At 44.4% G+C, this 27,150-nt stretch overlaps 1 protein-coding gene across 1 annotated transcript; it reads right to left on the reverse strand.

Moving 5' to 3' along the window:
• Positions 1-16,626: 16,626 nt before the first annotated feature.
• Positions 16,627-18,882, reverse strand: LOC136518428 (pseudo histidine-containing phosphotransfer protein 2-like). Its single transcript, XM_066512084.1, has 6 exons — positions 18,764-18,882; positions 17,554-17,684; positions 17,338-17,406; positions 17,080-17,151; positions 16,922-16,994; positions 16,627-16,826 (listed from the first exon to the last, which is right to left on the reverse strand). The coding sequence occupies exons 1-6, from the start codon at positions 18,821-18,823 to the stop codon at positions 16,776-16,778; spliced, it is 456 nt and encodes a 151-aa protein (XP_066368181.1). The 5' UTR covers positions 18,824-18,882; the 3' UTR covers positions 16,627-16,775.
• Between the last annotated feature and the right edge of the window lie 8,268 nt (positions 18,883-27,150).

Genomic DNA, 27,150 nt, shown 5'->3' on the forward strand with positions numbered 1-27,150 from the left:
GAGTGAATGTTGAGGACGAGATCAGGCTCGGTGACGGGGGAGCCCAGATTGGCCAGGCGATCGATCGGCCATGGTCTTCATGGAAGTGCAGTAGGAGAGCACCGACATGTCGCCCTGGAAGAAGCGGCGGAAGTCGGCGTTGAGGTAGACGGCCCGAGACGACCTGTTGTCACGAACAGGGCCGCGAATCCCGCGCCACAGAGAGAGGGCGGAGTCCGCGTCGTCGGAGACCATGCTGAGGAGGGAGCGACGCGGTTGTAGAGCCAAGAGACGATGGCGCAGTCGTTTTGCACCCGGTTGGAGTCGCCCTTGGCCGGGGAGCCATCGACGTGGTCACCTAGGCCATACTGGCCGACCATGGCGGAGAGCGCGCGTGCCCAGGCCGTGTAGTTCTCGTCATTGAGGTCCAAGACCAAGACGATGGGGACTCAGGATTGGATGTTGATGGATTGGACCACCATTTAGGGAGCAGGATCAGAGTGGAGTTGTGGATGTTGATGGATTGGACCACCATTTAGGGAGCAGGATCAGAGCGGAGTTGGGCGGTGTTGGGGAGGCCAGATTCTTCTTCCGTTTTCGAAGACGCGGCAGAGGAGGAAGAAGAGCCCATGGTGGTGGTGAAAGGAAGAAGGGCAGCAGAAGCGTGAAATCGAGAGATTAGGATCGAGAGATGGCGGATACCATGTAAAAACAAGAATGGTTCGAACCGCACTTGTATTAGCTGAGTTACAGATACATATACAGTGCCACGGAGCGCGATCACCACTCAGTCATCTACAAGCAAGGTGAACCGCAGGGCTTTGATCACCACATAGTCCAGTGACGAAGCCAGAAAAAAATTTAGGAGGGACTGAAATAAAAGAATAGAGACATTTTTATCTTCTTTTAAACTTAGCCTCTTCTATCTAATACATATATACATAAAATTTTAAGAAAAGACTTAAGGGGCTCCACATACGCAGGATGGGTAGGGGGGCTAGAGCCCCCTAGCCCCACCACTGGCTTCGATCCATGAGTGCATGCTAACATCTAATTCTAATAACTACTAACTGGTTTACCTGGGACTCACATGCATTTCCTCTGACTCCTGAACAGACATTAGATAGACTAGGGTCCTGTTTAGTTCCACTCCAAAATGCCAAATTTTTCAAGATTTCCCGTCACATCGAATCTTTGGACGCATGCATGAAGCATTAAATATAAATAAAAAATAAAACTAATTACACAGGTTAGACAAAATTCACGAGACGAATCTTTTAAGCCTAATTAGACTATGATTGAACAATAATTACCAAATAACAGCAAAAGTGCTACAATGGCATTTCGCCAAAAATTTTGCCAACTAAACGGTACCCAGATTAAATGGATCCTCTACTGCATCACATTTTTTTTTCTTTTCAACCGTCACCGTATCACTGTTATGTTGTGGCATTAAGGATCCATCAACTTGGTGGTAACTACATCACCTAATAGCACATTACAGTCATTGACCAAAAAGCCATATCTAGGTTCTTAGAGTAACTCTAGTAGCACCAATAATCCATCCTAAATAAGGTAGTATTGGTGAGCATCAATACTGCTTTTTAGATTTATTGGGGAAGATACTTTTACAAATTATTACCAATACACATCACCAATGCATGGACCCCACCTATTAGTTGTCTTTTTTTCTTTAATCTCTTTCTCACCCGGACGGTATTCTCCCTCCCCACACTGCTCTCTGCCTCCTTCCACTGATGCCATGTCATCCGTCCCCTCCACCACTGTGACACCCTTCTTTGACCCCTCCACAACCACGCCACCCCTCCACTACGACCCCTCTACAGCCCTCCACTGCCGATAGTTCCTCAACCCGTCCCTATCCGTCACTGGCCCACCTCCCTGCTGCTAACGCTTTCGGCCACCTTCCTCCTCCCCAACGACAATGTCGGCTCGCCTCTCCACTGCGCAACACCGCTTCTTCCCTTGCTTTGGCGCTCTTCTTCATCCCTTCTCCTGTTCCACAATCTCCATGGTTGAGATCGTCTCTGCGAGCTCAATGCGATGCAAATGGATCTCGGTGGCCATGTGAAAGCCCTAGTTTGGTTTTGGTAATTGAGTGACAACTAGTGGACTAACCTTTTGTCTTGAGTAATGATTAAACTAGATGATGTCCACACCAAGGTTGAGCTAGATGGCATCCATGGAAGAGACGGAGATGGCCACAAGTTGATCAAGTGCTCAAAGGCAAAGGTATACTTGTTAGGGCTTTGCTTTTGCCGACTGAGATGCAATAAACTATGTGGTCAGATTTAGGATAGATATCCGTACTATTAAGAGGAAAACTCTAATGCAAAATGGTTATCTAAGTGCCACTAGGTGTGAACTAACTTTGCATATGCATTGGACATAGTGACATGGTGAGATGCAAGTGAAAAATGTTTTGAGAAGCTAACTCAGTGCCTAAGGTGAAGATGTTCAAGTTGGAACATATTGGAGTTAGTGGATTTTAGACACTTGCGAGAAATGGGACTTAGGACAAGTTTTCTATCCTCATTGGAAAAGTCTGGTGCCCTTAGGGGAGGTCACCGGAAGATGTGCAGCGGTTGTGCCTAGGGTTACTCACAGGAAAAGTCCAGTGGTTGCCCAACTAAGAGCACCGGAACATGTGTTGTGTTCACCGAGTGGGAGTTTTGAACAGGAGCACTGAAATTCCAATGACGCATCACTTGAGTTTTCTGGTGGGTGCCTGTACGTCTCGGGTGTGCCATTAGTAAGGTTCTGAATGCACCATATTTGTCTAGTGCGGGGCACCGGAGAGGCAATAGAGCAAAGGGTTTTTGACTGTTGGGGAGTAACGGCTAGTTTGCCTCAAACTGAGTGCACAAGGTTGCATTGGATTTATCTAGTGGGTACATTTAAGTTGACTCCAGAGAAAGCGCTCGGGATTTAAAATCTCAAATCAAATCTGAATTGTTGATCTTATTAATGCATGCTCCGGTGGTGGCATTTCGGTGGTCACCGGAGTTTTCCAGTGACCCTGAAACAGCCAGCCTATAGCTCTTCAAACTACTAGTTTTTGAGGGGGGGGGGGCTCTATAAATAGGTGTTGGCTAGCCCTTAGGGCATTCACATGGAACTCTAAATGATCCAACACTCTTGTGAGCTCTTGAGTCCACTCATCTCATTTCTAGTTGCTTGATCCAACGTGAGATTGGGAGAGATCTAGTGCATTTGCTTAGTTGATTTGCATCTAGTGGCACTAGTTCAATGTTTGAACCATGGATTTCTTATTACTCTTGTTGGTTGGTGCCACCTAGATGGCTCAATGATTGGAGGATCATTAAGGGGCTTGTTTGTAATTGTTGGTCACCTCCAATCAAGTTGATTGTAAGGGGCTCTTGCGCTTGTCCCCTTGGGAGATCACAAAGAGCAACTCTAGTGGAATGCTCATGGCTAGTTGGAGTGCTCTTTAGTAATTCATGCTTGCAGCGCCCAAGTTGTGGGTCAAGCTTGAGTGGTTTGTTAGCACAGTAATCACTTACCTAGAGACTCGCCACAACGAGAGGCTATAGGTTGACGGCTAGCAACCAAACCTTGGGGATATAGATTCATTATCTCCCTCTTGCTTGGCTTGGTTTGATCATCTACATTTGTGCTATTCATTCTCTCAAACACACACATGCACACACACACGCATGAAGTTGCCAAGCTCATCGACCCCGATGTAGCAGCTCTGACTTCCATATGCCACAAATGGTTGCCATCACCGGTCAAGTGGCGCTGGACACAACATTTAGTTTCCACGATGACAACGCCTTCAGGAAGGTCATGAAACTAATAGGCGTTGTCGTTGCTGGCCTATGAATAGGTAGGGTTTTCACCCAGAGGAAATTATCATATAGGACAGGGTGGACGCCTGAAAGGTCCTAATGGCTAGAGGGGGTGAATGGCCTATTAAAAAATTCTATAACAACACTTAGCAAACTGGTTAGACAAATATGAGGCAAAGCGAGTGTTGCGCCAGCCTACTATAACTGCAAGCCACCTATCACAATTCTAGTTTCTATATTATCTATTCACACAATGGCTATGTCACTACACTAAGTTAGTGTCCTCTCAAAGGCTAACTAAAGAGCCACACTAACCAAACTGACAAGCTCTCACGACTAGCTACACTAAAGAGCTTGACAACTAGTTTGCGGTAATATAAAGAGAGAGAGAGCAAGATGGTTATACCGCCGAGTCGAGGAATAAACCAATCAATCACAAGAATGAATACCAATGAAGACCAATCAACTTGGAATCAAATGATGACACAATGATTTTTTACCGAGGTTCACTTGCTTGCCAGCGAGCTAGTCCTCGTTACTACTATCCCATCTTGATTTTGCTTGTTTCTAAAAACTCATTTGGTGTCAATCACATTGTGTCCCTTTGATCTCTCTACTAATTCCCATACTTAATTTCTTGTGAAGTTATTCAATTCTTTATGCATAGCATTTACCCAATCAATATCCTTCAATGCTTCATCTATATTCTTTGATTCAATGGATGACACAAATGAGAAATGCTCACAAAATGAAGCCAATCTTGATCTAGTTTACACATCTCTTGAAATATCACTAATGATAGTGTCTAATGGATGATCCCTTGCAATATTGGTTGGTTGGAGGATTGGAACTTGATTGCTTGCACTTGCTTGATCATTGGGTTGAGATGATGCACTAGCCACTTGATCTTGTTCATTATCATGAGAGCCACTTGTACTAGCTTGATTTGTATCATCTTGTACATTTTAGTTAGAGAGCACTTGCACTCAATCATCTTCATCATCATTCACTTGGCTAGGCCTTAATTCATCAACATCCATGTTCTTCATGGCATTTGAAAGTTGAATGCCTCTAACATCTTCCAAGTTCTCATTCTCTTCTTATGAACCCTTGGTTTCATCAAATTTAACATCATAAACTTCCTAAAGAGTACAACTATCCAAATTCCAAACTCTATATGCTTTGCTAGTAGTTGAGTATCCAAGTAGGAATCCTTCATCATATTTCTTGTCAAATTTGCCCAATCTAGTGCCTTTCTTCAAGATATAACATTTGCAACTAAAGACCCAAAAATATGCAATGTTAAGCTTTCTACCATTCAAAAGCTCATATGGTGTCTTCTCTTTCAATGGGTGACAATAGAGACGGTTGCTACAATAGCGAGCCATGTTGATAGCTTTGGCCTAAAAAGATCGACTCACATTGTATTCACTAAGCATAGACCTTGTCATATCAATGAGTATTCTATTTTTCCTCTCAACAAGGCCATTTGATTATGGAGTGTACTTGATCGAGAATTGATGTCTAATTCCAAATTTATCACACAACTCATCAATTCTAGTGTTCTTGAACTCACTACCATTGTCACTTCTAACTCTCTTGATGGTTGTTTCAAACTCATTGTGAATGCCCTTGACAAATGATTTGAATGTTGCAAACACATCATTTTTGTCCACTAGGAAGAATATCCAAGTGTATCTAGTATAATCATCCACTATCACAAAGCCATTTTTGTTTCCACCGATGCTAGTGTATTGTGTTGGCCCAAACAAATCCATGCGCAATAACTCAAATGCTTTACTAGTGCTCATCATGCTTTTCCTAGGATGGGTGTTTCCAACTTGTTTATCGGCTTGACAAGAGCTACAAAGCTTATCCTTCTCAAACACAACATCTTTCAAGCCTCTAACCAAGTCATGTTTAACCAATCTATTCAATTGTTTTATTCCAACATGACCAAGCCTTCTATGCCATAACCAACCCATGCTAGACTTAGTGAACAAACATGTAGATAGTTGAGCTTCACTAGCATTGAAATCAACCAAGTATATATTCTCATATCTAAAGCCTTTAAAGATCAAGTTAGATCCATCTACACTTATGATCTCTACATCATCTACCCCAAATATGCATTTGAATCCAAGATCACACAATTAAGCCACGGATAGCAAATTAAAGTTCAATCTCTCAACAAGCAACACATTGGAAATGCTCATGTTATTGGATATTACAATCTTACCAAGCCTTTTGACCTTGCATTTGCCATTGTCACCAAATATGATACTATCATAACCATCATTTCTATTGGTATTGATTGAGTTGAACATTCTTGCATCACCGGTCATGTGTTGAGCGCACCCACTATCAAGAACCCAATACCCTCCTCTGGCTTTGTAATTGACCTACAAAAGAAGATCAATTCTTTTTAGGTATCCAAACTTGCTTGGGTTCTTAAAGGTTAGTGACCAAGCTCTTTGGCACCCAAATGGTTTCTTCTTTGAGCCCATCCATGGGGTACCAATGAACTTAGCTTTCACACCATTTGTACCCTTAGTAAGCATATAGAAAGAATTAATCTTAATTGAGGATACATTAATATTTTTGCTCTTGTTCTTACACTCATGCTCTTTATGACCAACTTGCTTGCAACTAGTGCAAAACCGACCATTGTTCTTCACAAAACTAGTCTTGTGAGGAGCAAAGGCCGCCTTACCTTTCTTGGGGGTATAGCTCAATCCCTTTTTGTAGAGAGAAGCTCTTTGGCTACCCAAGCACATAAGCAAGCGATCCTCACCACCATAGACCTTAGCCAAGGTGTGAGTGAGCTCATTGACCTCCTTCTTGAGGGTCTCATTCTCAACTATTAGTGAGGCATCACATGTGAAACCGTCACTACTAGATGAGGTGAAAGTAGAAGTGCTATAAGAAGGGTTAGTGGGAGCAACAATGATAGGCTTATAGAATGATTCATCAATTATATCACAAGTTAAGCCTACATCACATGTCTCAACATGTTTCTTCTCATTTTGTTCATTAAGCAAAGAGGAATGAGCTTTTTCAAGCTTCTTGTGAACCTTGCTAAGCTTCTCATGGGTTTTCTCTAGCCTCTCATGAGATGCATTGAGCTCATCAAAGGCTTGCTTAAGGGCTTTTAGCTCCTTACGCAAGATTTTACATTCCTTTCTCTTAATGTCAAAGTGTTCTTTAGCATCATCTAGCATGTCAAGTAATTCCTCCTTAGTTGGTTCATCATCATCACTATCACTTTCATTTTCATTTTCATTATCATGTTCCTCATCACTTCCACCATCACAAGTTTGTACCTTAGTGGCCTTAGCCATAAAGCATGATGGAATGTTGAAGAGAGAAGGCTTCTCATTGATAGCAATGCTTGCAAGTGCCTTTTTCTTGGTGGTCTTGTCATCTTCACTATCATCGTCATCACTTGAGGAAGCATCACTATCCCAAGTGACTACATATGAACCACCATTCTTCTTCTTCTTAAAGGTCATCTTGTCCTTCTTCTCTTTCTTTTCCTTCTTGTCCTTCTTGTTCTTATTGTTGTCATCACTATTGTTGCTATTGTATGGGCATTGAGCAACAAGATGATCTTTGCTTCCACAATTGAAGCACCTTCTTGATTCTTCCTTGTTCTTGGATGAAGACTTCTTTCTTCTAGCACGGTAGCCCTTCTTCATCATAAACTTGCCAAATCTATTAACAAAGAGAGCCATTTTCTCATCATTCATCTCATCAAAGCTCAAGTCTTCATCTTCACTTGATGATTCTTGCTTTGCCTTGACCTTGGATGATGTGGCCTTGAACGCCACACTCTTCTTCTTGTCATCTTTCTTCTCTCTCTTTTCTTCCTTCTTATCATCATCTCTATATGTATCATCGGTCATTATATCTCTCAACACTTGATTTGGTGTCATGGTGTCCAAACCACTCCTCACTAGAATAGTGACCAATATGCCAAATCTTGAGGGTAAGCATCTCAAGAACTTATGGAAGAAGTCCTTGTCCTACACCTTCTCACCAAGTGCTTTGAGATCACTGACAAGCACTTATAACCTATGGAACATCTTCGGCACACTTTCATCCTCCTTCATCTTGAAACTAGCAAACTTCTCCTTAAGGATATATGCCTTGACACCCTTCATGGCTTGAGTACCCTCAAATGATTCCTCCAACTTCTTCCATGGTTTATGAGCCATCTCAATGTTCTTGATTTGCTCAAATGTTCTCTCATCAATGGCATCATAAATGGCACTAAGAGCAATGTCATTATTTTGGAGAAGCAATTCTTCGACGGTGGTGGGATTCTCTGGATCTTCTATCTCAATCTTGGTCTCCACCACTTTCCAAACTTTCCTATTTATTGACTTGATATATGTTGTCATCTTAGCCTTCCAATAGGGATAGTTTAAGCCATCAAATTAGGTGGCTTCTTAGTGTTGTTGATTTGAGCTATTTTGACATCGAAGGTTGTTAAGCCTCAAATCACGATGACCACGGCTCTGATACCACTTGAAAGGTCCTAATGGCTAGAGGAAGGGTGAATAGCCTATTAAAAATTTCTACAACAACACTTAGCAAACCAGTTAGACAAATATGAGGCGAAGCGAGTGTTGCGCTAGCCTACTAAAAATGCAAGCCACCTATCACAATTCTAGTTTCTATATTATCTATCCACATAATGGCTATGTCACTACACTAAGTTAGTGTCCTCTCAAAGGCTAACTAAAGAGCCACCCTAACCAAACTAACAAGCTCCCACGACTAGCTACACTAAAGTGCTTGACAACTAGTTTGTGGTAATGTAAAGAGAGAGAGCAAGATGGTTATACCACCGAGTCGAGGAATGAACCAATCAATCACAAGAATGAATACCAATGAAGACCAATCACCTCAGAATCAAATGATGACATAATGATTTTTTTTTACCGAGGATTACTTGCTTGCCGGCAAGCTAGTCCTTGTTGTGGCGATTCACTCACTTGGAGGTTCACGCACTATTTGGCATCACACGCTAAACCCTAAATAGGGTGCCGCACAACCAACACAAGATGAGAATCACACAAACCACGAGCAATCCAATAGAGTACCTTTTGGCTCTCCACCGAGAAAAGGTGAAGAACCTCTCACAATTACCACGATTGGAGCCGGAGACAATCACCAACCTCCGCTCGATGATCCTCACTGCTCTAAGTCATCTAGGTGGTGGCAACCACCAAGAGTAACAAGTGAATCCCATAGTGAAACACGAACACCAAGTGCCTCTAGATGCAAACACTCAAGCAATGCACTTGGATTCTCTTCCAATCTCACAAAGATGATGAATCAATGACGAAGATGAGTGGGAGGGCTTTGGCTAAGCTCATAAGGTTTTTATGTTAATGCAAATGGCCAAGATTGAGAGCTAGAGCCGGCCACATGCCTTTAAATAGAGCCCCCAATGAAATAGAGCCATTGGCTCCTCAGTCCTCTGAAACCCGGGCTGACCAGACACGTCGATTAGGTTGACCAGACACAGGATCCCCGCATCCGGTCACCCGATGCTTGCCATGTGTCATCAACTTCAAATGCTAAGCGCTCGATCTTAATGGCTAGTCAGCTTCACGCCACATGTTTAGTTGCAACTAGACGCACTGCTCAAAGTGACCGGACGCTCCATCACTAGAGTCCGGTCATTTCTAATAAGGTTCCAGAGACGATTTCAACACCTCTAGGGAGGAATTGGCATCTACAGACGTTGTCGTCTAGGCTGTCGCCCTAACCTCAATTGTCTTATCTTCGTTGGTCAAGGTAGTGCACCTACTAGCACAATCGTAGCACATAGAGACGACAAAGAATCCAAAGAGGATGGCATCTAGTCGAGTTGGACCATCAGTGGCAACCACCAGTTGCATCATCACACATCGTTGGCATCTTTCCATCCACCTCACCTACAGCTACAGCAGCACCATGGTCCTCCAGCATTGAGAGACCATGCATCCGAGCCTTCGTTGTAGCCACCAGCCTATCGACAAACCTCCGCATGGCACCAGACACCATGCCTTCGCACGACCACCTCATTGCCATTGTGCCACCGCCATGGAGCCAGGGTGCCTCCATACTTGTCGACAACTGGATGCCCTGAATATGCCCTTCCTGGCACTGAAAAGATCAGACACAAACTCACCAACCATGGCACCACCAACATCCACACGGTCACCATCACCATTCTACTCATGTGGACAGCGACATGTAGGCACCCCCTAATGTTCCACTACACGCCAGCTCCCCACCCTCCATGGATCTGCGCATTGTGCTAGCCCACAACAAAGGCAATGGATCTGGGCGTGAGGACACTGTATTCGGCAAAGGGAGCGCTAGCTTCAACCATGGGGGCCAGATCTAGTCGCCGCCACCGCTTCCTGCAGAAGGAAACCACAACCACCATCATTGTCACCTAGCCCTGTGTCCTTCTGGAGGTGCTCTTCTATGTCCTGGCCCTCCTAGGCAACCTTCTTCCACTCCTACCAAATACCTGAAAGCCCTATGTTTGGTTTTGGATAATTGAGACAACCAAGTGGACTAACATTTACTCTAGTGTAATGAATGAGATAGGTTAGGACCATGTCTAAGGTTGAGCAGGGATGGCACACATGGTGTTGATGGTGGTGAAGCAATGGTGATCAAGAACTCAAATCTTGGAAAATAAGAAAGACAAAAACAAAATGCAAGGGCTCAAGGCAAAGGTATAAGGTAGGGCATTTTCTTTTTTTGGTCAAGATGCAATAGAGTACGTGATCGGATTTAGGATAGATGGACATACTATTAAGAGAGGAGATCTAATTAGACAAATCGGTCACATCTAGTGCCACTAGGTGTTGGAACTCTATGCATGTGCATTTAGGCCTAGTGTCTCCACAGAGAGCAAGTGAAAATGTTTATGGAAAACACTTTAAAAAAGGCTAACTTTGCTTTAACATGTTTGTGAAAACATTTGGGACTCAACATGCTTGCAAGGAGACATTTGTGTGCTCTCGGTGTTGCTATTCAGCATGCACCAGACAAGTCTAGTGTGCACCAAACACGGTGCATCAGATATGGTAGTAGGGGTTTTACTTCACTTAGTTTTTCACTGGAACACATACACGTCCGGTGTGCACCGGTCAAGTGGCACCGGATAGGGCACTAAGAGAGGTTGCAAATCGCACTCGGGAGGTGTTGTACTCACCGGACGTGTCCAGTGTGCCACCGGATGCCGCATAGGATAGGGAACACATAGAGCATGTAAATCAACATTATTAGCTCTAACATGCAATGAACATGTCCAGTATCGTGTCTAGTGGTTGCACCGAATCTCTAGCAAGTGCTATGTCATGCTCCTGCCTAGGGGTGCCTGTTGGGGGGAGGCATGGCTAGGGCCAGCAGGTGGCGTGGGGGTGTTTCGGTGGCTGGTGGCGTGTGGCAGGGGAGGTGGCAGTGTGTGGCATAGGGCACAGGGAGAGGGGCAGTGACACTGAAAGAGAGAGAGGAGAGATTTATTTAAAGAGCAAGGCTCTATTTCCTTCTTTTGTTGGAATAGTTACAATGCCCCTATATTTATAGTCCCTAGCAGACTTGCACACCAAGCAATCTAGAAAGAAGTCCTTATAGGTTTAGATTCTCCTTTCCTAAAACAAACTCTCTTTTCTAACAAAATCTAGGTTCCTTTTTTCTAAACAAATTCTCTATCTATTTTTCCTAAATATCTTTATTTTCCTAAATCATCTAGAATTCGGGATGATGTGGAGGTGGAGGGGCCACCCCCTGCCATGCCTCCTCCTAGCGGCATGTGCGTCCTAAGGCCTTGGCCGCTGCCGGGTCATGGGTTCCCGCCAGCCCGCTATGAGGGGCTCCTTTTGGGATCATGACATCTCCCCCCATCTGCACTCGGCTCATCCCCAAGCTAAATCATTAGCCAATCATCGAGGCCTCGAGGTGGTGGAGCTAATCTTCTAACTCGCTTAATGTGGACGAGTAGGTCCCTATGGAGGACTCTTGTAGACATGAGGTTGCGGTGGTCGTTGTTGTCATTGAATTGGAAGCAGTATTGGAGGTTATCGATGTAGCCATGGAGCCAGTAGTGGTACGGGCCTATGGCTACCTCTAGATGGAGCACCTGTTGTGCTCACACTAGTGTGCTACCCTGGAGATGCTGCCATCGAAGAGGAAGTGCTTCTTTGCCTACGGAGGTTTCTCAAAACCCCATGCCTTTCTTGTTGTTTGCGTTGGGGAGGATGAAGCTAGGGATCATGCGGCAGATGGCAGACGACACGTGTATAGCTAGCGTGCCATCAAGTAGAGCATCTTACCAAACATGAAGTCGACATCGTTGAGGTCATATGGCGAGATTGAGTGGAGGCCATCGCTGGTTTTGATGTTGATGGTGACATCGTTTATGGTCATGCAGCGGCACCCCATGTCGAACAAGGTGACTACCGTCATCAGTGGAGTGCCCCTCTTCCATGGGCGGGTGAGAAAGATACTTGATGGCAAGTTGTAGGCTTGTGTCGCTGATGTCTAGAGGGTATGAACCCCTACCGCCGGGTGGTTGAGGTTCTAGACGCGTTCACTGCTGATGAGTGCGTCGATGAGGACTAGAAGTAGTGGCAAAGCAGCTGATATGTAGAGGCACCTATCAAAGAAGATGTAGTCAGTGTTGATCATCTAGGCTTAGGCCATCGTCTTATTGATGACGTTGGTGGCAATGTCATGAAATTCTGCCTCTTGCAAAGTTGCCTAGCGCAGTGCCATGAAGACTAGTGTGCTCATGTTGAAGTTGTCAAGGCAGAGGGATTCACAAGGTTGTGTTGCCCAGCTAAGGTGGCAGTGTGCTAGCGCCTATGGTGGTGGAGAGGACCACGGCCATTGCATGGCTGGTCCAAGTGTTGTCATCACTGGAGTTAGGGAAGGGAGTTGTAGCGTTGCTGCTGCCCATGCGGTCGGCTTGGTTGTCGCTGCCCATGCGGCTGGCTCAATTGTCGCCCATGCGGCTAATGCTAGGTTCACCGTCCATGCTGCTGCCACCGGTGTTACCGCCCATGTGGCCGGCTCTATTGTTGTCACCCGAGTAGTCAGCATGGGGCCCAACGCCCATGGTGCTAGTGTTGGCGCTAGTGATGTAAGTGCCAGTGTCGATGCTGGTGGTGCTGGTAAAATGAGGTGATGCAGGGATGCTCGATGGTATAGGGTGCTAGTGAAGGTGACAATATGCTGTCCAGCCAGAATTGCATTTACAAATATGTGAAATCCTAGAGGGCATTAATGACGTCTATTAGCCATGGAGCTCCCAAGATGACGTCGATGTCATCGCCGATGGGGAGGAGGAAGGCATTGATCTAGAATGTCTTGCAATTGATGCATAGTGGGACTATGAAGCAGGCTCCCCAATAGGCGAGTTCGGTATTGCTCCCAACTAGCACGATGGTGTTGATGCGACACTCGGTGAGGCCGTTGATGTGGGTGATGCTAGAGTCAATGTCATTGTGGGTGGCATCAATGTCAACGAGGATCCAATCTCCTTGGTCAAGGATGGCTCCCACCAAGAGCATGGTATGTCCTCCTCACACCCCTGAGTTTGGGGCGCCTATGAGCATCAATAGGCGAGGCTCAATGTCGGTGTAGTCATTGTCATTGTTGTCACTATTGATGATGATCCGTGATGAGGACAATGGTGTTGTAGTAGTGGTGTTGGCAGTGCTCCTTTGTGGCTCCATAGATGGGGAAGCTATGGTGAACAGCTTGCTTGCCATGACATGCACAAGATCAAGAGGCATGGTGGTGGTCGGGGCCTCTTGCTTCCTCTTGAGGAACGCACGACCGACATCCTCCATGATGCGCTTGGTCTCCTCCTTAAGCTCCTCGGCTGTGGCCTCACGTGCCTTAGGACAGCGTTGGCGTTCAATGTCGATGAGGTGGAGGTCGAGCTTGATGAGCTTCATGTTGAGCTCATTGAAGCGGTTGCTCATGTTGACGGAGAAGATGTCCATCATCTTCTTCATCCCGACGATCACGATGGCGGTGGAGGTGGCCATAGGATAGATCTAGTCTCTGGATACCGGGTGTCACGCTCCTGCTCTAGGGTGGCCAGTTGGGGGAAGCGTGGCTACGTCCGGTGGGTGGCTTGGGGTGTGTGGCGGTGGCTGGCGGTGTGTGGTAGGGGAGGTAGCGGTGTGCGATGAGGGGAATAGGGTGAGGGGCAGTGACACTAAGAGAGAGAGAGGAGAGATTTGTTTAAAGAGCAAGACTCTATTTCCTTCTTGAGCTGGAATAGTTATAATGCCCCTATATTTATAGTCCCTAACGGACTTACATACCAAGCAATCTAGTAAGGAGTCCTTATAGGTTTGGATTCTCCTTTCCTAAAACAAACTCTCTTTTCCTAAAAAAAATCTACATTCCTTTTTCTAAACAAAATCTCCATATGTTTTTCTTAAATATCTCTATTTTCCTAAATCATCTAGATACCGGGATGATGTGGAGGTGGAGGGGCCGCGGCCCCCCTTGCTGTGCCTCCTCCTGGCGGCGTGCACATCCCACGGCCTCGGCCGCTACCGGGACACGGGCTTCTTCTGACTTGCTTGGCCCGCTATGAGGGGCTCCTTTTGGGATCATGACATGCTAACGGCTCATTTTTTATCGATGAGATATAGCCGTTGGAAGCACACTAGACGTGTCGTTCGGTGTGGGCACCTGTGGTGCACTGTACATGTCTGGTGCCCCACAAAAAGTTGCTCTAAGGGGTAACATTGGGATTGGGATTGAGTTGTTGGGGCTATAAATATCCTTGTGGCCGGCCATGGCCACTCTCTTGCATCCCCCCAAATAGTTTGCTACACCCTTTGAGAGCAAAGACACTCACTCCACTCACTTGCATCCATGGATTGTTCTTTTGGGTGAGATTGGAGAGCCTCTAGTTCGTTTGCATCACGTTCTTGCATCTTATGGCACTAGGAAGGGCGAGTTGGGCTTGTGGTGCTCTTGTTACTCTCGGTGATTGTCATCACCTAGCCGGCTCGGTGATTGCGGGGTCGTTGAGCGACTTTGGTGCTTGTTGTTGGCTCTGATCAAGTGATTGTAAGGGGCTCTTGTGCTCGTCACGCGGGAGATCGTGAAGAGCAACTCTAGTGAAATTGGGGCTAGTTGGAGTGCCTTTCTAGTCTGGTTCTTGCAGCGCCTGAGTGGTGGGCTTGGCGTGTGATGCCAATTAGCATGCGAACCACCTAGCTTGGAGTCGCCACAACAAGGACGTAGGTCGCCGGCAAGCAACCGAATTGTCGGGGATATATCTTTGTGTTCATCACTCTTGCTCCACGTGGTTTGCTCACTATTACCTTGCAATTTTATTCATATACTTGTCTTGTGTGGTAGTTGCTTGTGTAGCTTAGTGATATTTAGAGCTAGTAGAAGTTACAACTAGTTGTAGCTTCTTGTTTAGTAGCTCTTGCTTGTTGTAGCTAGTAGTAGTAGTTAGTAGCTTGCTTGTTTGAGTGAAATCAACCTAGAGACCAAGAAACTAGAATTGTGTAGGAGGCTTGGTTGTGGTGAAATAGAGCTAGAGCAAGTAGTTGCATTAGCGCCATCTTTTATACTAATCAACCTTTGCCCTAGCGGTTTGTAAGTTTGTAGGATAATTTTTATAGGCTATTCACCATCCCTCTAGCCATCTAAATCCTATCAATACCGCATCCCGGCCTTCGATGGTGCTGTGTGTGCTCTGAGGACAGACGACACCCACCCGTTGTCCCTAACACGGCTAACGAAGCCCCACCACCGCCTTCCTCGCGGTCGCATGGAGCTCCGGCGAGCCGCTTGGGCGGCGGTAAGGCAAGGGAGGGGAGGGATGTGGGCTGCGGTGGTAGGGTTCTGGCTTTCGCCCGAGCCACCCCGAGGAGGAGCGACGCGGGGGCGAGGAATGAATAGTGTAGTTCTACAATATTTCTACAATAACACATGAGAGAGGCTAAAGCCAGCGGCAGCAGCTGCGATGGAAAAACGCCAGCCGAACAGGCCCTTAGTGTATATCTATAACTCTTATAATCTTAAACCTCAGTAGCTATTTATCTCAACATGCAAACTGTCTACCTCACCAAAGCACAACTACATACAATTAAAATCCACTAGCGCATACAATTGTAATGTCCACATAAATAAGACACAAGCATTTTGTTGTCCACGTCAGCATGCCACAGAATCTATTAATCTGCAATTCTCGAAGCAACGCGTGGGTTATGCTTGTAGTTCTTAAAATATAAAAGGGCTACATGTGAATGTAACAATCTTGTTCACCTATTAGTGTACATTTCTCATGACATTACTGCAAACTTGTAATCCAGTGAGATGCAAATCTTCGTTTGCACGGCACCGTGTAACAACAGCTCTGCAATGAACTGAACTAGTTAGATTTGACCATGTGGCCAAATCATTTCATGAGCTAAGGATCAAAAAATAAATGCAACAAAACAACTCGAGATATGAATGGAAAAGTTGGACAGTACCGTGACCAAGTAAAATTTTTCCATGCTCTTTCTCCAAATAATTAATTTTGAAACTAAAGTGCGTCATGCTACTTAGCTGATTTGAAGGAAATTGTTATTAGCAGCAAGAATTCACGAAACAGAACAGAATCATGAGACAGTATGTATATCTTACGACAAAACCCGACCAAATATATTACCATTACATTTCAGAGTAGAGAAGAAGCACTGTGACGCTCCATATACTACCAAGGAGCGAGCAGAGTGTACGCAAGACACCAGACGGTAAAGAGACCACACACAGACAGACACCGAGACACATCACCCATGAGCAGCAAAAGGGAACACCAGCAACTGAGCAAAACTTGAGGAGTATACAATACTCTTCCAAAGGAGCAGAGAGAGCCCACCCTCTTATTTCCCTTGGAACTGCCTCCCATGCTAGCTATTCTTGTTACTTCCATGAATTCACCGCGCGTTCTGGAGGACCGACTTGCCTCAGCAACTGTGTCATCAGCAGGCAGTAAATAGTAGGTAAGAACAGATGATCGATCGTTATCTATGTAGAAACAGGGCCTTTAATTTGGTGTTTGTGTTTACATGAAAATATGTCTCCAGCTTCTGCTTCAGAGTGGCATGCTCCCTCTTCATCTTCTGGAGTGACCGGCGGCATCTGAGTGAGCCATGGAATCAGATGCAGCTGCTCAAGCAAAGAATGAGATGCAGGTATAGAGGAAGAGTCGTCAAGTGTACGGTACCCTTCCAGATTCCTGTCGTTGCAGTGGGCCTTAAACATGGAGCACTCATTCTTCATCCTCAGTGCACCAATGCTGCCAAAAATGAGGCTACCTTTAGTGAACTTGTAATTAAGTACTATCTATCTTACTAATCAAATTTTGTATCAGTGAGCTGACAACTCTAAAAGCCAATCCAGAAGATTCTGCATTGCCGAGTTATATATGCAAAGCAACTGCGTGCCCTGTATATGTTTCTGGGCATATTCATCCCCTCTATACCTTGATCCACTGCCTTTGAACTGGTACACCAGCGAATCCAACCGGTAGAAATCCTGTGGGTACTTCTCACTGCATCACAAGAAATTCAAAGTGAATACACTATTCTGTATGCTTTCTACTACTTGTTAATTGATATCATGTCTGAAGTCATGTGTATAATTTGTACTGGAAAACCAGAGTATTCTTTTAGAATGAGTTAAGGCATATATTACTTACAGTGCTTGCTCTATGTTCGTCAGCAGTCTTGATGAATCCTTGAAGAACAAAGCCACAACTTCGTCAACAAAATTGGGGCTTGAATCATCCTGCAGCTCTTCCAGCTGATTAAACTGTTCATCCAGGTATCCCTGCAGGAAAGCAAGGGGTAGATATATTGAAAAGCAAAATACAGAAGAATGAACTCTGTGGCAAAAAGCAATTTCTCTCTTTAGAGCGACCTCTTTCAATTGTTTGAGACATCAGACATTATGAAGGATCCAATTATCTTCAAATAAATGACGGATCTATATGATACATTTGGGCATGAAGACAGGCAAATTTTCGGCTGTCCACATAAGATTGCTTTTTGGGCTGTCCACATAAAGATGAACCAAGTGAGTTCCAGCAAGTGGTTTTAGGTTTCAACCTAACTAGGCATAAAGGACACTGTAGGATTTGTCTACCAGAAACTAATGCAAGATCAAAATGATCCTAACCTATGATTACTCTGTAAAGTTTGAAAACCCCACCTTTCTGTATATTCTCAAAGGAATATAAGCAGGAAATAAAGTGGCACGCTATTCTGTATGGTCGGCGGCATCCTTCCCCACTATCATGATGCATGTATATATACATGATGTAGCAGAATATGTTGTGTAACTTTTAGATGGGAAGATAGGAGCTACTTGAGCATTGGCCTATATATACCAGATTAAAATCTGACGCAATGAGCTATGCAGTTATTTACAAATTAAAGCCGATTTTAATGGGAATGAGTCAGTATATACTCTGCCTGACAAAATGAGCTATAGTGTGTTAGTCGCTGAATTCTTACTCTTGGTAGTAGCAGAATTCTTACTCTCATCGAGAGAGGATGACACTAGGAGTTGGGGCAATTTTCTGGTTTATTTCCAAATGTCATGCCAACCTGAGGGGTTGGGGGTACATATTTATAGGCTGCTAGCCAGCCAAGCATATGCCAAGATGCTGTCCTCTAGTCTAAGATGTTGTCCTCTAAGATGCTGTCCTCTAATCTAAGATGTTGTCCTAAAAACAGACCATGCAGCCATAAGGACCATGTGACCAGCACAGCCCTACAAAGACCAGCCAACACATGAGATTGATTACCCTGTCAAAACTAAGAGCTCCAGACAAGCAAACAAATATTAGTAGGTGGTGACGCGGATAGTCATTACTCTCCCAGGTTTCCAGTGAACTGAGACAAAACCTGATCGAAGAGGCTTTTCTTCATGGAGATGATCTGGCGCCGCAAATTCGTATAGTCCATATTTGGCTAGCTCAGTCAGAGTGCAAGCAAGTGCAGACTTGAGACTACAGAGGACTTAGATGAGCACACCGAGACATGAAATGAGCAAGGGTGTATATATAGAGGGAAACAGGACAATTTTAAAACATGCAAAATCTTTATTCTACATCGATAATGTCCTCCTGTGAATAAAGCATAACAAAAAGACAGAGAATTTTTTTTCCTGAAACTGTTGGAAGCTAAGATAGCTCAAGTACAAATGCGGCAAGTTGCACTATGAGTTCTTTACTTGATAAACCTAAAAGAAGATTTATCTACAACATAAGGTTCCTGTGGCGTGTAAACAGCAAGGAACTCTAAAATATCATGAAACTGCACAACAGAAATGCATAGAACGGTTGTACCCTAAAACTTGTTCCTTAAGAAGCTTGCATAAAAACAATTAATCAATTTTCAGAGATTATATAATTGATTTTTCAGAGACTAGATAATTATTTTGCAAATATACAAGTTGCACATTTATCTGTAACTTGCACATAGAGAGGGCTCTTTCTTTCTGTGGGTGACAGGGTGAGTGAAAGCTATTCTTCTATTCAGATAGTTAGGATTCAGCTAGTCTCACTATCAGATGATGAAGGCCATAAAAGATTATTAGTGGCTGATGAAGAGGACAGATTCACTAAATCTGGGAATTCTAACTTTTTTAAAAGATATCTTCTACTACAAATTAGTTTCTGGAAGAATTTTAATCTCTTTAAATGACATCAACCGCTGAAATTCCGTGTGAGTATTTAACATAAAGAAAATTTCCTTTTAACTTACAAAATTACATGCAACAGGAGTAGTAACTATGGGCTATGGCCCAGCTGCCTCTAGGAAAGGTATGGGCAGTTATGTTCCATTCCTAATGATAATGTTGCCAGACTTATGGTAGATAGCTCTTTGTAAATTAATACTAATAATCTTGCCATAAAAATACAGAATGAAAATGCATTTGATTGAACATGCAAATAGAGAGAAAAAAATGTTTAACGCAACACTGTTTTAGCATAGGACGACCATATTCTTTTCAAAGAATAGTTACAGAATTTTTGATATCATAATTCCTAATACAGATGAATTCCTTAAAGCATGACAGTTTCGCCTCTTCAGTGAGTACACAAAATATTCCAATAGCCTTTCACGAAAACAACCAAAATATTGCAACTCCGGTAATAGCAGAACAGAAAGAGATAGTCGGTACTACAAGAAAAGAGGGTCTAACAAAAAAAAATGATTTGAGAATCCTTTTAAGAAGCCAGTATCCAATTGTTAAAAGTCACTTCCTAAAAAGGTGCTGCACCTTTGGTTACATCAATTTTGAGGGAGTTCAAAGATGAACATAATCTCCGGTGCCTAGCCAGAGCTAAGAAGCTGCGCGGTATAGAGCTTGGTGGTAGAATCTAATTTTCTTTGTAGCTTTGGTCGGGTCGTGTAGTTTGGTCTCAAGTTTTTCATCTTTATTTTGCTGTTAAAATCACCTCTCATATTTGGTCCCCGTATGAGACGAGTGGGCTGTATGGGGACCATTTTCTTCTCTAATACAATGAAACGCAGCTCTCCTGACTTTTCAAAAAAAAAAAACTTCCTAAAAGGATAGGAAGTTACGAACAATGGGAACTCAAACATAGCAGTAGCCATTACACTAGAATAAACAAAAATTACACCAAGCTAAATATTGTGCAAAAGTATAAATTCGTAACACATTCACACATTTAAGCTTGAACCCATTATAGAAACCATTAGAGGCATCTAAGATACACCATCAGTAGATCATAAAAGGTGGACACGTCAGCGAGATCTATCATGTGGTGAACCAAAGGAGCTCAAGTATCTGCTGCTTTTCGCCACATCTCACATCTCCTAAAACATTGTCCAAAGAAGACTAACAAATAGGAATGGCTCTGAGGCATAATCATCAAATGGCTGAAGCAAGCATCCAACAAAAAAGGAAGAACATAAATAGTAGCATCGTCATGCTTTCACACTAAAACCAAATGAAGAATTCGATGATAAAGAGGAAGATGCATAGTGGGCAGGAAATTCCCACTTTATTCCTTTCTAGTAACTACTACTCCCATGGTTTTTTAGTTGTATTTATATATTTTCATTTTGTTTGGTCCCATCCACTACTTTTGATAAATGCTGAAAAGAGGAATAAATTCTGGTCACTTCTTCAGAAAGAGGAAGATCGCCGTTCAGTGAAGATGGGTTGTAGGACCATTGAGATAGCCGCGATGGAGGTGTTTGCAAGACACGGCTGGAGATTTAGCAATAGAATTGTTATCTAGTTTTTTCATTCTCAAAATTTTGTTGGCTTTATGGCTCAAAACTTTGTTTTTGAGATTCCCTGGACCTTTTTACATGTGTTTGTAATAACGAACAGCCATATGCATTAATCGATGCAGAAGCTGAGATATTAATATATTCCCTTTTCTAAAAAAATGTATAATTGGAGCGGTGATAATGACCTGTAGGTATCTCTGCTGGATAGCGATAAGAGAATATGAACCTGGAACAGTACATTAAAATGACAGATATTGGTTTAAATTGTTACTGTCAGTAAAGTTCTTATCTGGAGGAATCATGACAACAAGAAGCGTAACAAACACTAGCCACAGAGAACAAATCTAATCACAAAGTGAGAGGTGGCATAGCCAACACATCAATACCTTGACAGTTGCAGGAATTGTTGCACTTCTTTTCTATATGTGCACCTAAGCTTGCCATGCATATTCCCCAAACAACAGTATTAAAAAGGAGAAGCAGATAAGGAGGGACAGCATCGCAGGACATGAGTTCATATTTCATATTTTTATTCTGCAAATGCAGAAAATGGATAATCCAACATAGAGTTCCGTTTAAAATAATAACAATATAAGAATTCAAATGAGGAGCATATACATAGAAATAGATAACATTTTAACGATATGATCATGATGAGGAATACTCAAATAAACCTTGCCAGATTTTGGATCCACTACCAGGTTCCTCACAGCAGTTCATAATAGCCCATGATTAGAGTAAAGTTGGATGCTTTCACAAGACAGATCCAACCTACTAGATGACATGTTGGGTAATGGATGAGAGAGATGCTTAGACATGGTGCTTATGTAAGAAAACCTTATTTCTATACCACGTCATAAGCGCCAGGTGCATATATGGCGGATACTGACTTAAACTTGCACTAATAAACTTAAAGTGTGCTAACAAAATGGTTAAGCCTTAGTATAAGTTATTTTTTTCACAAAGAATCAACAAGTGCCTAAGGAATCCCACTTGAAAGTTTCCATTGCTTGGAATCTAAATTATAATGTAGACAAACCAACTTCCATTAATTATACTACTCCCTTCATTTTTGTTATGCGTCTAGATATACATTATATAACAAAAGCTATGTACATATATAGAAAAGTCAGAACGACTTATAATTTGGTATAAAAGAGAGAGCAAACTAGAAGACAATGCTCATATACGATTCAGCTGTTGTAGTTGCAGCACGTGCACGTGCACGTGCACATGCACACAACATTTTTTTTCTCGACCGTACCATCATGACTTGTATTTTAATAAGAGAAGGTAGAAAGGTAAACATACAAGAGATTAACAGCTACGACACAAGATGTGCACAGTAATCCATGAACTGTCGGATAGAGTTAACAGCTACGACACAAGATGTGCACAGTAATCAAACATACTTCATAAACAAATACTACAGGTGTGCTTCTCAATATATATTCTTTCCATATAAACACTCATACTTAACCTAATTAACCACCTTGTGTTGCGTATATGTGCTTACTTATACAAGTGCATGCGAATTTTGCACATAGATATCGATATGTCACAGCCTCACAGGGATACAGCTTGCTCGTCTGTGTCGTCCTGTCGTCCGCTCTGCTGTCCCATAGTTGCCGGGCACTATGTGTGTTATCGAACATTCGAGCATCGTGGGTTGGAATTGGATGCTTCCTCCAACCCGGTCCCACTCCCACACCTGCCACCTCCAGGCTCTGCCCACGTCAGCGATGATTTGTTCTCTGCAGCAATGTACGGGCCCGTTTGGCACGGCTCCGATTAAAATAGTTTCAGTTGTGGCGTTAATGGTAGAGCAGATTCACCTGCAAAGCTGAAGTAGTTTTTTGGACCGTTTGGCAAAACAGGTTCTTCTGATAATCCAAAAGGATGAATTGTCCATAATACCCTTTTTTCCTTTTTCTTTTTTTCCCAACCTTGTATGTTTGGTCGAACCGCACGTGGCCTATCGATCTATCCGACATATCTCCTTCAACCTCCGGCGACTCGCAGCGTGCCATGGGGCCGCGCTTCCATGCCCGCGCCGGCTCTGCCCTCCACGCCAGCTCTCTCATCCACACCCGGCGCCCCTGCGCTTCGGCGTCCTGAGCTCCGGCCACTACGCGCGCTGCGCAGCCATGCGCCCACCCTCCCTCCCTCCTCGCATGTGCCTCCAAGCACTGCCGTTGCGGCCGCATCCTCGTGCGCCTCCGCCAGCCATCTTTGCGCCGTCTAGGGCAGACCCGACGCCTTCGCATGAGCTGCGCCCCAGCACAGGCGCATCGCATCTGCCTCAACGTCGGACGAGCTCCGCGCCGCCGTCGTGCACCCCGCGACGCCCCTACGCCGCCATCGCCCGTGTCGACACGCCTCAGGGGCAAATCAGGCCACCGGTCGGTTCTGGGCCCACTCTCTATCGCGGAGCCAGAGGAAGCTACATTTTTTTGCTCCTACTCTCTCTCCTCACCTCTCTCAGCGGATTTCCCGCGGTCCAAACGCGGAGCGGAGCCAATCTCTACCGTTTGGCTGGTGAAGCAGCGAAACTACTCCTAGAGCTGGTCCAGGAGCCATACCAAAGAGCCCCTATATCTATATATATACATCTTAAGATCCACTAGCATTCTTCTATCTTGACATTCAATCTGCCTCAGCTATTATATTACACTAGCATATGAAATTATGATAATATTCACGTCAGCGAGACACATCATCTGCTAACATGCACATTTAGTTGCCCATATCGTCCATAACAAGTATTTAACATGCCACACCATCCATAACATTAATTTATAATAGTTTATCCCTTCGTATAAATAATTATATGTACTCTAATTTCCTTTCAAATCATTCGCAATTCTCGTAACAACACACGGGTTATGCTTCTAGTTATGAAGAATGTTGAGTGCAAAGATGAGAGGGCGACCATTCATTCTTTCTTATGATAATTGCAATTCCCTAATTCATGTCTCTGCTTGGAACTTAGAGTAAGTAGTATATATTGTTCAAAATGTTATTTAAATATAAAGTTTAAATTTTTGGATTGAACTAATTGGTAGGTGCAACTCAATAATCTATAGACTCAATACCCATTAAATTTTCAGAGGCAGCTGGTAACTCCAGACGCCTCTATAGATCTAAATGTACAGGCGGCTAGATAGCGAGCCGCCTCTAGTTGTAATCTATGTAATCTGACTCTCTCCCACTCCGCCTCCTCTCCCCCAAACCCCATCTTCGCCTCCTCCTCTCCTCCAAATCCTTGCCTCCTCCTCTCCCTTGAACCCCATCTTCGCCTCCATACCCTCGCGTGCGCAGCAATGTCTGACCGCCACGGCTGGAACGCCAAGACGCGGGTGCGAAGCAAGCACAGCCAGTTCTCCCCCTCGGGGTGGTGGGAGCATGGACAGCTAGATCGGGTGCATGGCAACCCATTGTACCTCTTTGGCTCTGATGAGGAGGTGAAGCCATCCGTCATGCACCTCGCCTTATAGGGTGGGGGGGGGGGGTCCTCTGTCAGGAAGGGGCATTGGCGCGATAGCGGCGACCCCTGCAACCGGGTGGGGCAAAGGCCCGGTGACGTCGACCCCTATAGTCGAGCGGGGTAAAGGCATGGTGGCGTCAACCACCGTCGTGCTAGGCAAAGCAGGGATGTCGACTTCGACCCCCGCAAAGCGGGGCCAAGGCACATCAGCGGCAACCGCCGCCAAGAAGAAGGTTTTGTCCACTGCCGAGCGGCGAAAAGGCACGAAAAAGGTTAGACCATTTCTTTGTTGTGTCCATGCAAGAAGTTTTAGGGAGTTGGGGTTTCAGTGTTTTAGGGTGAATCTAGTGCATCAATTTATGTGGATTCAACACTGTAGTTATACATGTGATGCCTATTTCTTAGTGTATTTCACTAGTATGGAACAAATTTTATACAACATGTTCATGGATCAGCTTATACAAATCCTGCAAAGTTCCTATGTTTGATAGTTTACTTAAGATAGTTCATGGATGATGATGTAGTGGCTGTTTATCTGACTGGTGACTAAAGATAGTTCATGGATGATGATGCAGTGGGTTTTCATCTAATTGGTGACTGAAGATAGTTCATGGATGTTTACGTGTTTACTTTTTGGTGCTTGGTGCTGTGCTTACTGTTAACTATTCTAATATCTCTTTTTTTTGGTTGGCCAGTGATGAAACCAAGGAACATGAAGATGCCACATCTGATAGTTTTGAACAGGTGGATTTTGTCAAAGAGTACGATGATGGCTTGCACGATGTCTGCTGGAGGCTCATAGGTGAGGGATGACATCAACGACCTCTTCGACCAGAACTGTAGGTAGATGAAGCGCTAAGCGGGTAGGAGGTTCGACAAGCCCTATAACCAGATCGCTAAACACTGGTGTTGGTTCTTTTGCATGTATAGTGGTGGCCGTAAGTGGTGGTTGCACATGATGTAGTAGTGTCTGTGCATGATGTAGTAGTGTCTAAAACTTGGTACTTGAAAGTGACTACATGCATGAGGAAGGTTGCATGATTGAAACTTATGACTTATATAGATGGCAGATATGTATATCCTGATATCTACTATATTAAGCTAGAACTTCTAGATGGCTATCATGCCATCTATTAACTAGTTATGTGTATGTTTCTAGAAAGGAACATTTTCTCTGTGTATGTTTTGGAATACACTAATTTTCTGAAATGAGTCTATTAGTCGTATTCCAGAAATGAACAATAGAGGCGGCTATGGAACAACAACCGCCTCTATAAAACTTATTTGAAGAGACAACCCTAGATCAAAGCCGCTTCAACAAATTGATTTGTAGAGGAGACTGCCTTTCTTAGCCACCTCTACAAATCCCATTACTAGAGGTGACTAGGAACCTGCCGATTTGTAGAGGCGGCTATGAGAACCGCCTTTATAGAGGCTTTCCAACCGCCTCTACTATGAAAAAAATGTAGTGGGGCTCATCTATGGAAGAGAAGCGCCATCAACCGACGACCGACGGGGGAGGGAGTGCTCATCTATAGAGGCTTTTCTAGCTGTCTCTATTGTGAAAAAATGTAGTAGTGCTCATCTATGAATAAACTATAGTTGGCTTTTTAATCTGCAATGCTGCGACCGGTCGGGGAGGAGCTGGCAGCGGGCAGCGCTGGCTGTAGGGCCGGCGGTGGGTGCCTAATTTTTTATAATTTGGCCCTTTTTTAAAGAAAATTTACGTTTGGCCCCCTAGGAGACTTAAACTCATCTTTGGACCCTGGGGGTCGGTGCCAGGAATCATGGCGCCGAGGTAACACGTCTCGGCGCCACAGATCTTGGCGCCGAAGTGCCTGGCCGAGCACAGCAAGCCATCCTAGGTGGTGTTCACGTGGCCGGCACCTCGGCGCCATAGATCTTGGCGCCAACCTTGGCGCCACATATCTTGGCGCCGAGCATTGATTCAAAACCTCCGGCCGCAGCTCTCTCTCTCGCGCGCTCTATCTCTGCCTCCTGCGCCGCCATCGACCACAGCTCTCCCTGTCCGTGCCACCGTCGACCCCGCCTCCTGCGCTGGCAGCAGGCCACCGGCGGCCGTCCAGTCCCTGCGCCCCCTCCCTTTCCCAGCTCCTACGCCCCCACGCAAATGCCCACAGTAGGCCGCCGCCGCGCCCCCATCGCCGTGCGATGCCCGAACGCCCTCGTCGCTCCTTCCCTCCTCCTCATCTCTGTCCGGCGGCGAGGCTGGCCTGACACCTCTCGTCGGAGCTCCCGCCGGCCGGCTGGGCTCCGGACCCTGCGCCCCCTGCCCCTCCGGGCCGTGCGCGAGCAGGCCATCCAGGTAACTTAGATTAGTTAGTAATTTTTTAGTTAACTTAAATTAGTTAATGTACATTAGATAATTTAGTTAGTAATTTTTTAGAATATTTAGCAAATTTAGTTAGCAAATTTAATTACATAGGTTGAAAGTTAGATGCTTATTTATTTACTTATATTATATAGTTAGAAATTTATGTATGTAGCTTATTTAGTTAGATTAGATTGTTGGAGA

The sequence above is a fragment of the Miscanthus floridulus genome, chromosome 17, assembly GCF_019320115.1.
Source record: "Miscanthus floridulus cultivar M001 chromosome 17, ASM1932011v1, whole genome shotgun sequence".
NCBI lineage: Eukaryota > Viridiplantae > Streptophyta > Magnoliopsida > Poales > Poaceae > Miscanthus > Miscanthus floridulus.